This window comes from Thunnus thynnus, chromosome 16 (assembly GCF_963924715.1).
Source record: "Thunnus thynnus chromosome 16, fThuThy2.1, whole genome shotgun sequence".
NCBI classification, from domain to species: domain Eukaryota; kingdom Metazoa; phylum Chordata; class Actinopteri; order Scombriformes; family Scombridae; genus Thunnus; species Thunnus thynnus.
The window spans coordinates 19,734,090-19,750,859 of record NC_089532.1 but is presented as its reverse complement, the minus strand read 5'-3'; the positions used below and the strand labels follow the sequence as shown (position 1 = coordinate 19,750,859).

The following is a 16,770-nucleotide window of genomic DNA, read 5'->3' as shown; positions in this document are numbered from 1 at the left end:
CAAAATGAACATCATGCTGTATTGAGGAAGAGTTGAAACAAATGATTGAAACCATACACTCATTAGAGGATCGTTTACTGAGATAATAAATCAAGTGAGAAGTAGGGTCATTTTCTCATACACTTCCATACAATTGGACTTCTTTTTGCATGCAGTGGAGTCGACCTTGTTGGCCTTTAGAAAGAATGCAGGTTTAAGGTATTTCTGCATTGGCTTCACTTTTAAGACTGTGAGCTACCCACTTGGTTCTCCTACACGCTTGGAAGAGGAGGGGTATTCAGTTGATTGCAGTCTGCAACCCACCACTAGATGCCACTAAATCCTACACACTGGTCCTTTAAAATCTGTTTTTTTAATGAACACAGAGAAATATTCCACTTTCAGTAGATGAATGTGAAAACAGCCTTTTAGAGTCAAACTCTGCATAGACATAATCCGCACAGTGAAGCTAAAATATTCGAGTGTAGGAACAAGAAGAAGAAAATATTTTTGAGTGGAGGGGGACTTTAACTAAAAAACGTAGGTCACTGCCTGATGATTTATATCATTCTATCCAGGGTTGCACCCATGGGTTCACTTGGCTGTACAACACAAATGAGGCTCAGATTAACTATTATTTGTTTTTTATGCTAAAAAGCATTTAACCGTAAAATTATGTAATAAACCAGTGGTAAAAATGAAGTATATTAACTCTAATACTGTATTTAAGTGCACTTTTGATGCACTTGTGCTTTCAATTTATGCAACTGTATACTATTATTAAACTGCATTTCAGAAGCAAATATTGTTTTGTTGTTGTTGTTGTTGTTTTTTACTACATACTTTGCAGATCACAAGTTTTTGTGATGAGTCTATAAAATATTATGTATGCTGTTAATGGTTAAACACAATAGTATATACATTTGTTATGGACAAGCTACAGTAAAATTGGACAAGCTACAGTAAAATTCTGGCTACACATTAATACATTACTAATAATTTAATGCAAAATATAACATTGCATGGGCCAATAAATCTCTGTCACACACACACACACAGAAAAATAGAGAAATACAGAAGAGTCCATCTTAATATAGCACATAGTGAGACAGACAAAAAAATCCTGACCTATATATTTTGCTGATTTTTTGCACTTTTACTGAAGCTAAGTAGTTCATGCAGGATTTTATTTGTACTGGGGTATGTTTACCTTGTTGTATTGCTTTAATTGATAAGATAATCTGAATACTCCACCACTGTAATCAACTATTGATAAGAGTAAGACTGATGTATTCATTTGTTTTATGCAAGTGAGATATAAATAAGGATTCATATAGGTATTTTTAGTTTTAATTTGATCTTTCAGAATGTTGTATACAACATTACACCACTTATTCCACAATACTGTGGTGCATGTACTTTGTTATTATCCCAAAGATCTACAGGGCAATGTTTTTATTTGGTCTAAAAATACTGGCGAAGTTCACTATCATTTGCATTTTGCTTATTGACATGAATGTGGCATGACTCTTCTGACTGACTCAGACTGAGAGCCCCCAGATCCAGGACCACCCGCTACCTTCACAGCTTCTTTCCCCAGGCAAGAGCCATCTTTAACAAGGACATTAAAAGACTGTAAACCACTTCACCTCCATATCTCATTCAAATTCATATTGCGTATACTGTGTCTTTGTCTGTCCTGCACTGTGTAGATGCATCTAGATATTTTTTCATTGCTAAGGCATTATATATATATATATATATATATATATATATATATATATATATATATATATATATATATATATATATATTCTGTTAATATATACACACACAGTTTATTTACACTCAAATGTAAACTTTATTTAAATTTCTGCTTTTTAGCACACAGTTTTTTTTGTAGTTTTTTATCATGTCAATATGCATGAACATAGTCTTTATACTTCTATTTATATAATCTTTTTTTGCACACAGTTTTTTTTAATCATGTCAACATGTATGCAAATGTCCACCCCCTCTACACAAAACCTTTGTAAATTACTGCCCCTCTCTGTCTTGCACTGTTATATTTGTTTTTATGGTTATTGTTTAATGTTCATGTTTATTGCTTTTTTCTCTGTTGACATCTGGTCAGCATTGAATTCCTTGTACTTGCTACTTGGCGAATAAATCAGACTCTGACTCTTCCTAGTAAATAGTTGTGAAAACCCTTTTACTTTGACGACAGCGGACGTGGGTGTGCTGCTCTGCTGGCTCGTGCTGGCTCTGTGCTTATAAGAGCTCATCTGTAGCTTTGTGGCTGGGTTGGTTGGCAGTAGGTTGTTTTCCTGATAGTCGTCCGGGGTTCCCACTCGTCTCCGCTGAACTCGGCCACTGCAAAATTGGTCATTACAGCGGCGCATCGGACGGACTATAAGTTACAGGTTTGTTTTCCACGTTTAAAGATATAAATATGTTATCTGAAAGCCAGCTATAACGTCACGTTTTGTACCTGTCAGCCATGTTACTGTATATCAATCAATGATGCAGCTAGCCACAGTAACCGTGTTTATTTTTAGCAGCTAACCTGCGCTTGACTGCAGTGCAATGACACAGAAATAGGTGGTGAGTATTTGCTGGAAACGAACGATTGTTTGACGATACAACGGTGTCATGTACGTTAAAACAGATGTAAATGTAAATAGGTTCATCAGTGGAGAGGATGTTTATGCAAAATGCAAGCTGCTGGTGGGTATTGCAGTGTGCTAGCTAGCACAGTAGCTATCTGCTGATGTGAAGCTAAAGAGGTAGCTAGCGAGTTTTTGATCTGGCCATGTCCTCCGTTCACAAATCAATCCGAGGCCCCTGTCAACAAACTAACAATTACTGCTATTGTGAGTGAATGTCATAAAGCACCGCCGCGCCGCAGCAGTCGGGCAATCAGCTTGAGGCTAACCTAAAAATGTGTATGCTTTGTAGCTGGTACGGTTGGTTAACTTTATGCAGCGTTAGCAGTGGATTAAGAAGATCATGATTCTGTAGCTTGCCTTGTTGTAGACTGCTAACAGAACGGCTCTGCATAATTGCTGGATTAACACCAAAATAGCTTTTAACCCACTACTACTGCCCAGGCATATTTCCGTACGCTTCCTGTGTTTACGTAATGTTACATAGACCTACTGTGTGTTTAGTTTACTTTACAGGCTTGTTGTCTCAGGGTAGAGATGATAGGTCGTTTATTTCCTCGATTTACAGTATTTCCATTGGTTGTTGGTCACATGTCAGTTAATAAGAGACTTTGACTGATGCTGCAGCCTTTACAAAATGTCAACATGGCACTGATCTGTGTATTCTTGCTCTCAGATGGACCAGCAGGACCAGTCCTATATGTTTGCCAGTCTCACACGGCCTCACTCTGAGCAGCTGCTGCAAGGCCTCCAGCTCTTGCGGCAGGATCACGAACTATGTGACATTGTCCTTCGTGTGGGTGATGCCAAGATCCATGCCCACAAAGTAGTGCTGGCCAGCATCAGTCCATACTTCAAGGCCATGTTCACAGGTAACCTGTCAGAAAAGGAGACCTCTGAGGTTGAATTCCAGTGCATCGACGAGACTGCCTTGCAGGTAAGGCATGGAGCCAGCAGACATTAAGTGCACCCATTAACTGCTGTACCACAGTTTTTGTTTATATGACATTACTTTTTCTCTTCTAGGCCATCGTTGAGTATGCCTACACGGGCACAGTGTTTATTTCCCAGGAAACAGTGGAATCTCTGCTACCTGCTGCCAACTTACTCCAGGTCAAGCTAGTACTTAAGGAGTGCTGCTCCTTCTTAGAGAGCCAGCTGGATGCTGGGAACTGTATAGGCATTTCCCGCTTTGCAGAGACATATGGCTGTCATGATCTGTGCCTGGCTGCAACTAAGTTCATCTGTGAGAACTTTGAGGAAGTTTGTCAGACAGAGGAGTTTTTTGAACTGACAAGGGCCGAGTTGGATGAAATTGTGTCCAATGACTGCCTTAAGGTGGTCACAGAGGAGACTGTATTTTACGCCCTGGAATCATGGATCAAATATGATGTAACTGAGAGACAGCAGCATCTAGCTCAGCTTCTGCACTGTGTGCGCCTTCCACTCCTCAGCGTCAAATTTCTCACTCGCCTATATGAAGCCAACCACCTTATACGAGATGACCACGCGTGCAAGCACCTGCTCAATGAGGCCCTGAAATATCATTTTATGCCTGAACACCGGCTCTCCTATCAGACTGTGTTGTCTGCACGGCCCAGGTGTGCCCCGAAGGTGCTGCTTGCAGTAGGAGGCAAGGCTGGACTGTTTGCCACATTAGAAAGGTAATGCCAAAATTATGTAGATAATAGTTTAAAGCAACACTCAAAACTTCTTTATTGTCTTTGTCTTCTTCATGTTCTGTATTTAAAAACAAACAGACTTATTGGGTATCATTCCTCTTTCTCTTGCAGCATGGAAATGTATTTCCCTCAGACAGATTCATGGATAGGACTGGCCCCGCTCAGTGTACCCAGATATGAGTTTGGAGTGGCGGTGCTAGACCACAAGGTGTATGTGGTGGGAGGCATCGCTACACACATGAGACAGGGCATTAGCTATAGGAGACACGAGAGCACAGTGGAAAGCTGGGACCCCGAAAGCAACACCTGGTCCTCGGTGGAGCGTATGGCAGAGTGCCGCAGCACACTAGGGGTGGTGGTCTTGGCTGGAGAGCTGTACGCCCTGGGAGGCTATGACGGCCAGTATTACCTCCAGTCGGTGGAGAAATACGTCCCCAAGTTGAAGGAGTGGCAGCCTGTGGCACCCATGACAAAGTCCCGCAGTTGCTTTGCCACCGCTGTGCTGGATGGCATGGTGTACGCTATTGGAGGCTATGGCCCAGCCCATATGAACAGGTACTACCACTGAATTGTTTTATCTAGTATCTAGTATGTTATCTGCTAGTGGGTTTTTATAATATGAGGTGCTCAAAATTAAGGATGGGTAATTTTTCCATTACTTATATATCTAAGATACTAATAGCCTTTATATGAAAGTGCCAAAACTTGAAGGACATAATTTGACACTTCTAATGTGGGACACTGTGTGTGTGTGTGTGTGTGTGTGTGTAATTTATAAAATAGTGAAAACATGCATCTCAAACATACAGTAAATATTGTATGCTGTTCAGTTTATGACCTGATAATTAACTACTCACTGTTCATTCAGATACCTCCTCTGTAGCTGGTCTGTTTATTTGTCCATGTATGCTATAGTACTCCACTTTTACTTCACCTGTAACCACTCCCTCTGATGTTTCTCTATAATGTGAAGACTGCAGAAAGCCACATAGGATCAAAACATGCACCTAACCTTTCTTTGTTCCTACAGATGACATTTGACATCAGTAACATAAGGTTGTGGTGCTCTACCACACCTTTTTTTTTTTTTTTTTAAAAAAAAAAAGAAAAAGTCTTTGATATCCCAGTGAAAAGCTTCTAGCCCTTCAGACCTCCTAACCAGGCCGTGTCTCTCAAGGTTCTGTTAGTTATTTAATAGAACTGGCAATCAAGTGAAGGATGTCAAATGTTGCTGAGAAAATGGCCAAGGGCCTGTTAATGAGTGAAGAGGAGTCATAACAGAAGTGGTAGCTGAAGTTTCGTAGAGCCTGTGTGCTGCTGGTTAGACCTTTGTTGTTGCTGTGGATCTCTAGAGAGCAGCGTCTCTGTTGCTTGTTTCCTTGACTCCCGAAACCCCTCAGGAGAATGTGTTTGGACAGAGAATCTTCAGGGACTGATTTCTCCCCCCCTCCCTTCCTCCCCAATGGCTTATGGCTCATTTGTCCTTGCGTGCTGCAAAACAAATTGCTGGTTTTCCAGTGACTGTTAGGGGTTTCATTTGACCCATTTCACAGCAGGTTTTCTATCCCTGAAATTGATATGTTGAAGGAGCAAACAGATGGTTTTGCATGTTGTATACAAGTTGAATACACTTAACATTACTTCTGAAATTCTCCAGACAGACATTGGTTTCAGTTTATTCCAGTAGTACATTATAAAAATCTACTTTTAGAGGCTTGAATTTGAATGTAGTGTGAAGCTGGAGGTTCGCAAAGGGATTGCAGTTTAAAGTAATTTAGTATTAAACTGGTAGTAAACAGACCGCAGTACTTCATTACCTCCCAAACATTTTAGTTTGGCAGCAGTAAGGTAGCTGCTCGATTATCATGTATATCCATATGATATATATTCATTCTCTGACTGCAAAATCGATGACTTAGAATATGGACATGGTTTTTTGGCATGTGGTTATGGAGTTGTGAGAAGGAACTATTTGAAAACTCTTGTTGGTGCATTCAAGGACATCTGAGATCAGTCACAAGCTGTTTCAGAATCAAACATAACAAATCAACAAATCTCAGGATTTTGTACAACCAGTGTTGACTGAGAACATTTTTTATGGATGGCAGTGTTGGCCTGTCGGTTTGTCCACCACTTTGGAACATCTCAACAATTATTTGATGGATTGGCATACAATTTTGTACAGACATTCATAGTCCCCAAAGTAGGAATCCTAATGTCTTTGGTGATCCCCTTAATTTTCCTGTATGTCACCATGAGGTTCACATTTGTGGTTTAGAGTGAACGTCTCAACATCTGCTGAATAGATAATCATGATATTTGGCACACATGTCTCCCTCAGGATGAATTGTTATAACTTTGGTGTCTCCTTAACTTAATCTAGCACCATCATCAGATCAACATTTAAATTTGTTCAATACTTTGATTTATAACTAAATAATATAACTGATGACATTCCCATCAACCTTGGCTGTACTTTTTCTTTATTGCTAATTAGCAAATGTTACCATACTAACACACTAATTGATGAACATAGTCTAAGATAACAGCAGCATGTTAGGATTTGCACAAAGCATTGCTGTGTCTTAAGTACAGCCTCACAGAGCCGCTAGCATGGCTGTAAACTCTAAAGTCTTGTTAACTTTTATGCGTTCATGTTAATTATGCTGCATCTGTTCTACACAGTGTGGAGCGGTACGACCCCAGCAAGGATGCCTGGGAAATGGTAGCCCCCATGGCAGATAAGAGGATCAACTTTGGAGTCGGCGTCATGCTCGGCTTCATATTTGTGGTGGGCGGACACAACGGAGTTTCTCACCTCTCCAGCATTGAGAGGTACGACCCACATCAGAACCAGTGGACCGCCTGCCGACCGATGAACGAACCACGCACTGGTGAGTTTACATTGTGCCTGGAAATTATGTGATTTTTAAAATTTTTATTAAAGCCCCTATTCGTAGGGTTTAAAATTTTGACACTGGCAATCTTTGGTGGTAGTATCCATAAAGGTACTGTGGTGCAGACAGCAATGCAGGCTGATTACTCTTTGAGAATGAGGGCCTGACAGCGACCAATACTACAGCTTTCACTTAGATCATCAAATTTTCTACAAACAAAAACCTTTTGTCATCCGAGTAATTTGAAAGACAAAAGGCTATAATTACTTAAAAGTTGCACATGGGGACTTCAGAAGGTGGAAGTTGCCTGTGTATGCAGATTCTATAGTAGGGATGAAATTTCCTTAATTACTTATTGGATGTGTAAACAAACCTTAGTTGGTTAGTTATGTAAAAAATAATGGCAGCACACGTTATTCCATAATCATGGTGTATTTAAACTACTGATGTGGCCCTTAATCGTCGTAAAATCCAAGTACATCAGACACTTGAGCAGTGAATAATCAGTCTCTTAATATTAATCTGCCAACTCAGGCTTTATTTAATGGTTCTGTATAATAATTTGTATATTGTGCTGTAGTATAAATAACTTATCTTATACTCCAGCCATGCTCAGGATAGCTAGTCAAATGGGCAGCTTGTCAAACAACTTGTTGAAGTTTCCATTGTTTGTTTTATATATTGGAGGAGTCACGAAAAATTCCAACTGGGGAGTTAGCTAGCTCACTGGCACAGTGAACAGCATGAAGCAATTATATTTTCATCTATGGAGAGCAGTTTATTTCATGTGTGCAGTCCTTAGAGACAGTTAGGACACACATCTGTAACTCTATCTCATTAATCAGAGGCCCCACCTAGTGATTTAACCCAGTACTACACCCAAACCACAGTGCATTTATGGAAAGTTGACACCACAAGCCCCTCATCTCCTGTGTTGTCAGTTAATAATTTTAATCTATTCAATAATTTAACAGTGATAATCTAATAATCACTGACATATTTTGACTCTGTATTATTTGAACCTATTGTTGGTATTGCATGTAGAAAACAGTTAGTGAAGCTTGTAATTGGTCACATGACTGTGATGTTTGTCTTGCAGGTGTGGGCTCTGCCATTGTGGACAACTACCTCTACGTGGTGGGAGGTCACTCCGGGTCATCCTACCTGAACACTGTCCAGCGTTATGACCCTATCTCAGACAGCTGGTTGGACTCGAGCGGCATGATGTATTGCCGTTGTAATTTTGGTCTGACTGCCCTTTGACCCATGGCCCAGCCAGCTAGAACCCAATAAGAGAACTTAGACACAAAGACTTTTCTTTTTTGTTGTCTCCTCCTCCCCCACATTCGTCCTCCAGGTGCAAAGGAGCGCTTGCACACTGACGCGAACACCAGAGGAGAAGTAGCCTGCTGGGTGGATGGATGTGCTGGGCTAGCTGGCTGGCAGAGGGGACCACAGACATGGCTGCAGAGATGAGGAAGAGCTGCGCGTTTGTGCAGAAAAGAGAGGAAGATGATTGGACAGCTGTTGTCACGGGCACGAGGAGACGACCGCTCTACTGCTGCTGGACCACAATGAGGACTCTGAGCCATTTCCCAGAGGATTGTGGGAGAAAATTGTCACTTTTGTTTCAAAATTCTGTGTTATGTTAGCAGACATAGTTTTTTGTTTTCCGTCATGCCATTAATTGTGTTTAACACTTAAATATTTTTTTTTTTATTTCCCTGCTGCAACTAGAACCGTGTTCAGATTTTGTAGAACACTGCAGTTTGCTTGTGTATTTGTATGAATATGTGGTTGTTGGCCATGTAGTGTGTATGTCCGTGTGTATGCTCGAGGGTTATGTGCATGTCGAATAGGATTGTTTGTTTTGTTTCGTGTCTGCGTGCAGAACTGATGCTCGGGCTCAGCGACACAGGAGTTCTGCATCAAAATCAGTGCTTCACAAAAAAGAGAAAAGTTGAAATCTTTATATTTTCTCAAAAAGGGCTGCCTTTTTCTCTCTTGTAAATAGTCTAAAAGAAATATATAGATATGAATATATCTTGTAGTGCATTGCCTGTAAATGTTTTACTGCACTGGGTCACTAGTGTGTGTGTGTGTGTGTGTGTGCGTATGTATGTATGTATGTGTGTGTGCGCGGATGTGGATGTGTGTGTAGTTTGATTCCAAGGGACAACGTAAAGGTGAATGACAAATTCTCCTGAGATTGTTTGCCACTAGTCTCTGCTTCATTCTAGGAGCCATTAAAAAAAAAACAAACATGTTATAGCTTCTGTTACATCTACCTAAGGTCAGGTCATGCACTTGCTACTTTTCACAATTGTTGAAATCGACCTTGGCCCTCTTTTCACCCTTTGGTCTGTACAAAATACCAACTGGTGCTATATTTAGGAATCAGGATTCGGCTGTTTGTCTGTGTTGCCTCACACAATTAGGTCAACCTCTGTTTAGTCTCTGCTACATTACAGCGTTAGATGTTAGTTGTTTGATTTATGTGCATAAAATGCGTAAAATCGAAAAGCCCCCCCAAGCATGCAATAAAATAAAGTCCTACTGAAAGGGAAGCCTGTGGTTGGACAACCACAAATTTCTGTCCTCATAATTTTGTAAAAGGCTAAATTAGCACTTTTCTTGGTTTTTAGTTAACTTTCCCCTTTTTGAAGAGATACCAAGAGCACTGGCTCCTCTGACACATTAGCTGTGTTGCAGGATATGAGTATGCTTTGTCATTGTCTCAGTGCCTGTTGCCCCTAAGGTGTCACTCATGGCTATGAACAAGTGAGTGCGTCTGACACTTGCTCTTTGGCTTGCCACCAAACATTTAATCCTCATGTGGCCAAGGTCTTGCTTGCAAAATCAGGTGAACTGTTCACAGCTTCATGTGAAGTGCCAAAACATAACCTCTTTTTTCCCTCCGCATCTTTCCCACCCCCCCACAGTGCTAGAAAAAAGCATCGCTCTTGTGCCACAATTTAAAGATTCTCTTCTCATCCTTATTGCTAATGGACTAGCATTACATTCTTCCATGCTTTCGTATGGAGATGGACGATAAAGCACCAAGGGCTCGGCTAGCCAACTCAGGCCAAGTTGCCACTGTCACCAGTCCTGTGTCCTGGGAAAGAAACCAGACCTACAGACTGTTGAGAGCCCCCCTGGGTGCATTTGACTCCAGGATGGGTGAGGGCATCCGCTGCCTGGGGCTAAGCAACGCACAGCAATAGAGGGGGCACTAGACTAGGAAAGGCTAGGTGTGGTGTGTCTGGTTGAGTCACTGTTCATGTTCCAAGTCTAGTTTGAGTTGCTTTGTGCACTGATGTTTGCACACAAGTGGAAACTTTAACCAAGCTCTGCATTGAAGTTACCAAACTATTTGATACATACTGTAAGTTGTACATATATTTTAATTTAGGCTAATAGCATTTAGATAATGCAATAAGACTTACGTTCCCTCTGTGGATTACTATGTTTTGTGTTTGTCTCTTTAAAAAGCCAAGGCATCTCATATTGCTGTAACAGAACCCCACATGGCATGTCTGTTGATTCACACTGTTGGCCGGTAACGTCGTCGTCTAATGAAACATCAAATGGTACCATTGACTTTGCCTCATCCTACAAGGCATCTTGTGTTGTCATTTTGTTGTGCATGTTTGTTTGATTTTACAAAGCATATGTTTATTTAGGGCAGATTTAAATGGATGGTTCACAAGTTATTCAAGAATGGCCAAATTTGGGGTGTACCCCCTTTTTTTCACCACATAGAAGTCTTGTACTTAAAACACTAGACATTATCTTTGTAGTCTGAGCTTGATGTGCTTGTAAAATGATTACTGAGCATTACTTCTCCTGAACCATTACTAATGATGGGAACTTTAATAACATTTGCCTTGCAAATTGGTCAGGGTGTCACCGGTGAGACATCTAATTTGTTGCACATTGTTTGCATTAACATACTTTTCCTGTTTGATTTCCTGTTCGATTTCCTGTTCATTTTGAATGAGTAACACACAAATGATAGGAACTCAAAGCGTTTCTGCAAATATGTAATTTTGTTTTAGAAAGATGTGAATGAATTGTTTTGTATTTATAATTCTAATTTGTATTTTTCATGTTCTGTAACCTGATTTTTTTTTTTTGTTGTTGGCTAATTCCTGTTTTCTGTTTTGAGTCTATTGTGATAGATTTTGTTGGTCACTTTACTACAGCCACAGCACAAATCACGCAGGCGTAATTATGTGCTGCTGCCATGTTTCACCTAGCATCAATGTTACATACAATGTCATGATTTCTGATGTGTATACTAACTACTACTTTAATGAATTTTGGAGAGAGGCTGATGAAAATCTGCAAACGTGAATCTGCAAAAAGAAGGGATGCTGAAACTGAGTTTGTACGCATTTTTATTATGGCCTAACCAACGTCATGTTTTGCCACCACTCTCACCAAAGTGCTTGTTCAAAGAAAGCCGATGGCTGACTACCACCTGGTCTGGAATGGACTGCCACTCTAATGTTTGTGTCTGAAAGAAAATCCTTTGAAACTGATGTCAATGTTAGCCAAATTACCACTCTGCTTCTTTTACATTTCCCATCGTGTGTCTGGAGTAAGGTAATGATCTTGAATTTTATATCTTGTGGATTAATACTGGAAGTACAAGATAACCTTAGGTGTAGAAACAGTAGCTTTTCACATTTTATCATGTTTTGATTGAAGACATTTTACATACATTTTAGTCAGTTTGTGTGGTGCAGTTGTACCCAGTTTAAAATAAATGCCTGCCTTAAAAGGTACCGTCTGCTCTTATGTGGCTCTTGTTATACCCGTCCATGCAATGCACAATTGCAACAAAATAAATCAGTACAAGTGTACTTTACAATGTATTTGTATTTGCATTTAAAGACAGTGTCTGCATAGAAAACAGCATTTGGAAACTTGACCAAGGACTCAACAGGATTCACTTTGAAACTTTCCTTGGCAGAGGCACTGTGTGATATTCTTTGAGTTAAAAACTGCTACAACATCACCTGTAGATTTACATATTTCCTGTGTCGGAGTATGCTGAGCTGTGTGGACATAGTGCCAGCTTAGTGTCCTGAAAGCCAAAGAGGTAATATTTATACTACTTGTGTAAGAAAAGACATATTCCAGACTGCATTAAACATTTATATAATTTAAGGATTTTGTATTTTAACATTCACTCATTGGATTAAATGCTTGCCTACAATTAAACAAAAAAAAACAGTTACCTGACATGGATTTAGACATTTTATGGTTGTATCTTGTCCTCAAACCACAGTGTAAATAGAAAAAGCACCAGTTCAATTTTAGGAAAGGGTTGATATGCAGAAATGTTTTTCATTTGGATAGAAATGTGACTTACATGTCAATATTAAGCCCCAACAACCGTTTATAAAAGGCTGCTTTATAGCAAATGCACCAGATGTATGTGCTTATACTGAGAGTTATTCACTGGTATTGTCATCTATGCATATCAACCCAGAACTATTATAGTCCATTATATTCTTGGATTCCAAGCATGCCTAGAAATAAGTAATTTTCATTTTGCATCGTAAGCTTTCTGCAAGCGTTTCGGGTGGAATGGAGCATGTGTCACTCAGCACACTTAAAGCTAGCGGAGGAAGCAACTGCTGACACATATTAATTAAAAATCCTAATAGGAAGAGTAACATGATTACATTAAGGTAATGCCATCTATAGGGTCATGACAAAATAACATAAGAAGGAAGGAAGGAAGGAAGGAAGGAAGGAAGGGATGAATGCTTTCACTCTTGTGCTTGTTGTGACTCCTGCTCATCTGTATGTCCAGTTAAGATAAGACGAGTTCACTTGTCGGAGGCACGGATGTAGACCAGAGAGGACAGCAGCAGGAGCTCTGGTGGCTTGTGTAACAGGATCAGATTGTCACTCCTCAGACCGTCATAGTGCATCCAGCAGCCGTCTATCTGGAAGGCTGCAGAGTAGTGATGCTCCTCCCTGTTGAAGAGTGTGGCGCCCTCTAGTAAGTACCTGTGGAGAAGAAAGTTATTAATACCATTTTCATTATACTTTCCAGAAAACTGCAAGCAGGAGTGTAAATACTAGTGAGAAAAACATTTAATATTGAAAATAAGTTCATCAATAACAGCCACTTTGCAGATAATTGAGTTTAGATATCAGAATTTTTTTACAGCATAATGAATAAAAAAACTTTTCACTACATACTTCATGTTGCTGGTATAAAGTCTGCAAAAACAAACTCTTAGCTCCCTTTTCCTTGACTGATATAGAGAAAGTCATCTTGCTTTTATCTTGTATTGCTTAGACTACCGACATTGATTTCCTGCCTCAGTTATGTCTCTCTTATCCAATTTGTACATACAAAACACAGCAGCTGAGATTCTGTCTGTTTCTGACTTTAAAAAAAACAGGCAGTCAGTTCATTGCCATCATGGATAGACTCTAAACTTCACTTCTACAATTTTTTCTAAAAAATTTTAATGACATTCTTTAATGTAATGAGCATTTATTATTGTTTTTGCCCTCCCTTTTATGACTCTGCAATTGTTTTTATATCTCAGCTTGATTTATGGAGACAAGACCCTTGCCATAATACTACCAGTCAGTGCAGAGATGATTGTGACTTGCACCCCTGTGTGGCCAAAGTGTGCTACTGTGTACTAAACCAAAGAAAACATACTGGGTTCATCCCTTGCGTCTTAGTTCCTCCCACTAAAAGATGCAAGGAGAGAGGCAAGGCAAAGATGCAAATGAGGGAAACTAGTAAATACGTTTCTAGAGAAATGAAATGTAATTTCCTCTGAAAAGTCATGTGAAGCAACTTCCGTTTCTGATGACGGCAGCAGCTGATCACAGCTGGGTCAGCTGTTAGTTGGCTTTAACAGCTGTAGCCACTTTTGGTGGAGTTTGTGTCTGCACATATGCACTGTGATAATACTAATAAAGGCACAGTTATCACTGCCGGAGCAGCAGTGTTTTCTCACCGCAGCCTGTTACCTGTTCAACAAACACCTGCACATGCATTCAGTATTTATACTATGTTCTGCTCAGAGGCACTTGAACCATTTCTACTGGCATGATGCATTTATTTTATTTACTAATTATTTGCATCTGTATTTACTGATATTCTACTTGTGAATTCATTATTTAATAACCCAAAATATGATTTGGGTGTCTTTTGAACACTGGAAATTATTTATTTCACTAAATGTTTCAGGGAAATTGGAAATTATGTGACTTATATCAAACTTGATGCTCAGGAATTTTCAGCCTCACATGTGACTGAATAGAAATGATGATAAATTATGTAAAATATAAATGTGTTTAAAATGTTTTTCTTGCTGACAGACTCTCCTACTCTTAAAAGTTAATGGGGGAAATAACAGATCATGAAAAGAAAACTTTTTATGGTTCAATATACATTCAATATATGGTTACAATTAACACAGATACACTGTTTAACTAGATGGTGAATCAGAAAACAAAATATAAAACTTGGGAGTGATACACTTGAGTTTATCTGTTATCTGTCTGTCCACTCTGGTATAAAACTGTAGTGATGTTGTGATGTATCAGAGCAGTCTGATCGGCTACAACGTCCAATCAATAACTGATATCCAATAACGGGGCATGTTGGCCAGTAAAAGAAGGCCGCTCTTGTGTATCTTCCTTCATGGCTCCTCTGAGATCCCTCCTTGTTGCTCAGAGCAGAAATAAGCGCTTTGGGACGGCCTTTGTAATGGTGAACCGAAACGGCTTCCGGGTCAAGCGAGGATCCGGGAGGGAGGAACGATCAAAAAAGGGAATTGGGATGTATCCACTACGGAAGCTTCTCACCTGTGCTGGCAGAGGGCTAGATGGTAGGGGACATAGGACAGCTCCTCTGACTTCCACTGCTGCATGTTGAGAATGACAAAGGGTGGGGGTCCATTGCAGAAAACCCTCTGAGAGAACTCTCTTAGACCATCACACCTGTTACAAAAACAATCCATTTGTCAAGGAAGTGGAATGACACTGAACTGAATTAAACGTTGATAACCATCATCTTTATGTCTCACCCCAGTTCTGCGCAGAGCAGGAGCTTAGGGCAGAAGAACCCGTCCACAGCCGACTGAATAGGGTCTCTGTGAGGCAGCTCATGAGGAGGGCTGGAGAAAAAAATGAAATTAAAAAATAAGTCAATTTGTTTTCACAATTAGTGAAAAGGAGTGAAATGACAAAACTGAAATATACTAGCTAAAGACATCTGAAATTGTAAGTCATGACACTTTGCTAATGTTGACAGGGTGAAACTGGTTGCATCAGGATATTACACTGCCTATGTGCAGTATACCTGATGTTTATTGTAGTCTTGATGAATTCCTGGAAGCGGGATGGACAGCTCCAGTTAGTGCACAGGCTCTCCTGTATGGTGGACATGAGGTTTTCTAGGTTCTCTGTGAAGTTCTCATGCTCATTACCAAACAAGTCAATCTCCAGTGCTGCCTGGTGGATCGCTGAGCGGTACTGTCGTTTAGACATCCTGCCCCAGATCCACAGCATCTTGACTGTAGTGTAGTCACAGGAGTCCATCAGGTAGAGGAAATGATCCACAAAGTGCTTGCCCAGGAAGACAGCCAACTCCTGGGGAAAGCCCTGGTTGTCCCGCAGGATCACGTACAGGATCATGAGGAAGCCATCGATGGTGCATGTGTTTTTCAGGTTGATTTTGACGTACAGAGGGGTGCATGATATAGCCTTCCGCCCTGCCTTGATGGTAAAGACGCCGCCCCATGGGAGCACAGGCCTCCAAAAGGAGCGGTCCTCTTCGTCATTGTTGTTGATGGAGGCACGAATCTCCTCAAACAGTGTCTTAGACCTGAAGAGACATATGCATAAGAGTCAGCAAAGGATTAGACTTTAGTGGTCTGAATGTGAGTGAGGTTTCGGATTTTGGACTTGGACTACCGTGTACATCCAGTTTGAAAGACGGCTACTTTAGCACTACGTTAACAGAGGCTATTCAAGTGCATTTGAGTTAGCTTACAGGAACAAAACAAACCACGCAATGACGAAAATGTATAATTACTCTCCAGGGATTAGACTGAACCCCTAAAAACCTACCAGCTTAATACGGTACATGAGCAGCCGGTATTCATTTACCTTTCGAAGTGAAAACTGTTCTCAGTGTTTGAAATTTGCGTTTGGAGGTCTTCAGTGTCGTTCAAAACGCAGAATCTACTCTCCATTGCTCTCTGTGTTTCTTCATGTCTTACAACGAACTCAAAGCCTGATAACTAATTATAGTATTTCTAGCACTTTCTATTGAATATGTAAACGATAACACCTTCGCGTAAGCAAGCTGAGCACATATAAACACTGCTGTTATTTATTTATTTTGACAGATAAGCTAAGATGTGTGTACGTGCTGCCACCTGCTGACTCATAGCGTAATTACGTCAACTGAAGCTCCGCCCTTCCCCACCCCTTCGTGGGTGTCGTAGATGAACGGGAATTCTATTGGTGGATAGAAGCTACTAATGTGATATA

At 40.3% G+C, this 16,770-nt stretch overlaps 2 protein-coding genes across 3 annotated transcripts; one reads left to right on the top strand and one right to left on the bottom strand.

The window, feature by feature from the left end:
• Nucleotides 1-2,217: 2,217 nt before the first annotated feature.
• LOC137200277 (kelch-like protein 28) lies at nucleotides 2,218-9,486 on the top strand. Of its 2 annotated transcripts, XM_067614959.1 has the most exons (7): nucleotides 2,218-2,402; nucleotides 2,538-2,583; nucleotides 3,322-3,582; nucleotides 3,672-4,309; nucleotides 4,439-4,882; nucleotides 7,013-7,221; nucleotides 8,324-9,486. In XM_067614959.1, exons 3-7 carry the CDS (start codon nucleotides 3,322-3,324, stop codon nucleotides 8,485-8,487), a joined length of 1,716 nt encoding a protein of 571 aa, XP_067471060.1. In that variant the 5' UTR covers nucleotides 2,218-2,402; nucleotides 2,538-2,583; the 3' UTR covers nucleotides 8,488-9,486. The 2 variants fall into 2 exon arrangements, with proteins under 2 accessions (XP_067471060.1, XP_067471059.1); XM_067614958.1 differs by lacking the exon at nucleotides 2,538-2,583 and having other exon boundaries at nucleotides 2,220-2,402.
• Nucleotides 9,487-11,607: 2,121 nt separating this feature from the next.
• c16h14orf28 (chromosome 16 C14orf28 homolog) lies at nucleotides 11,608-16,761 on the bottom strand. The gene is made up of 5 exons (XM_067614960.1): nucleotides 16,384-16,761; nucleotides 15,575-16,099; nucleotides 15,300-15,389; nucleotides 15,079-15,213; nucleotides 11,608-13,251 (listed from the first exon to the last, which is right to left on the bottom strand). The coding sequence occupies exons 1-5, from the start codon at nucleotides 16,467-16,469 to the stop codon at nucleotides 13,068-13,070; spliced, it is 1,020 nt and encodes a 339-aa protein (XP_067471061.1). The 5' UTR covers nucleotides 16,470-16,761; the 3' UTR covers nucleotides 11,608-13,067.
• Between the last annotated feature and the right edge of the window lie 9 nt (nucleotides 16,762-16,770).

Coding starts and splice junctions, on each gene's coding strand:
- c16h14orf28 (XM_067614960.1), bottom strand. CDS start 16,469: ATGGAGAGTAGATTCTGCGTTTTGAACGACACTGAAGACCTCCAAACG. Junction 15,214..15,299: donor CTGCTCTGCGCAGAACTGGG/GTGAGACATAAA, acceptor TTTTTGTAACAG/GTGTGATGGTCTAAGAGAGT. Junction 13,252..15,078: donor CTAGCCCTCTGCCAGCACAG/GTGAGAAGCTTC, acceptor TCTTCTCCACAG/GTACTTACTAGAGGGCGCCA.
- LOC137200277 (XM_067614959.1), top strand. CDS start 3,322: ATGGACCAGCAGGACCAGTCCTATATGTTTGCCAGTCTCACACGGCCT. Junction 3,583..3,671: donor TCGACGAGACTGCCTTGCAG/GTAAGGCATGGA, acceptor TTTCTCTTCTAG/GCCATCGTTGAGTATGCCTA. Junction 4,883..7,012: donor GGCCCAGCCCATATGAACAG/GTACTACCACTG, acceptor TGTTCTACACAG/TGTGGAGCGGTACGACCCCA.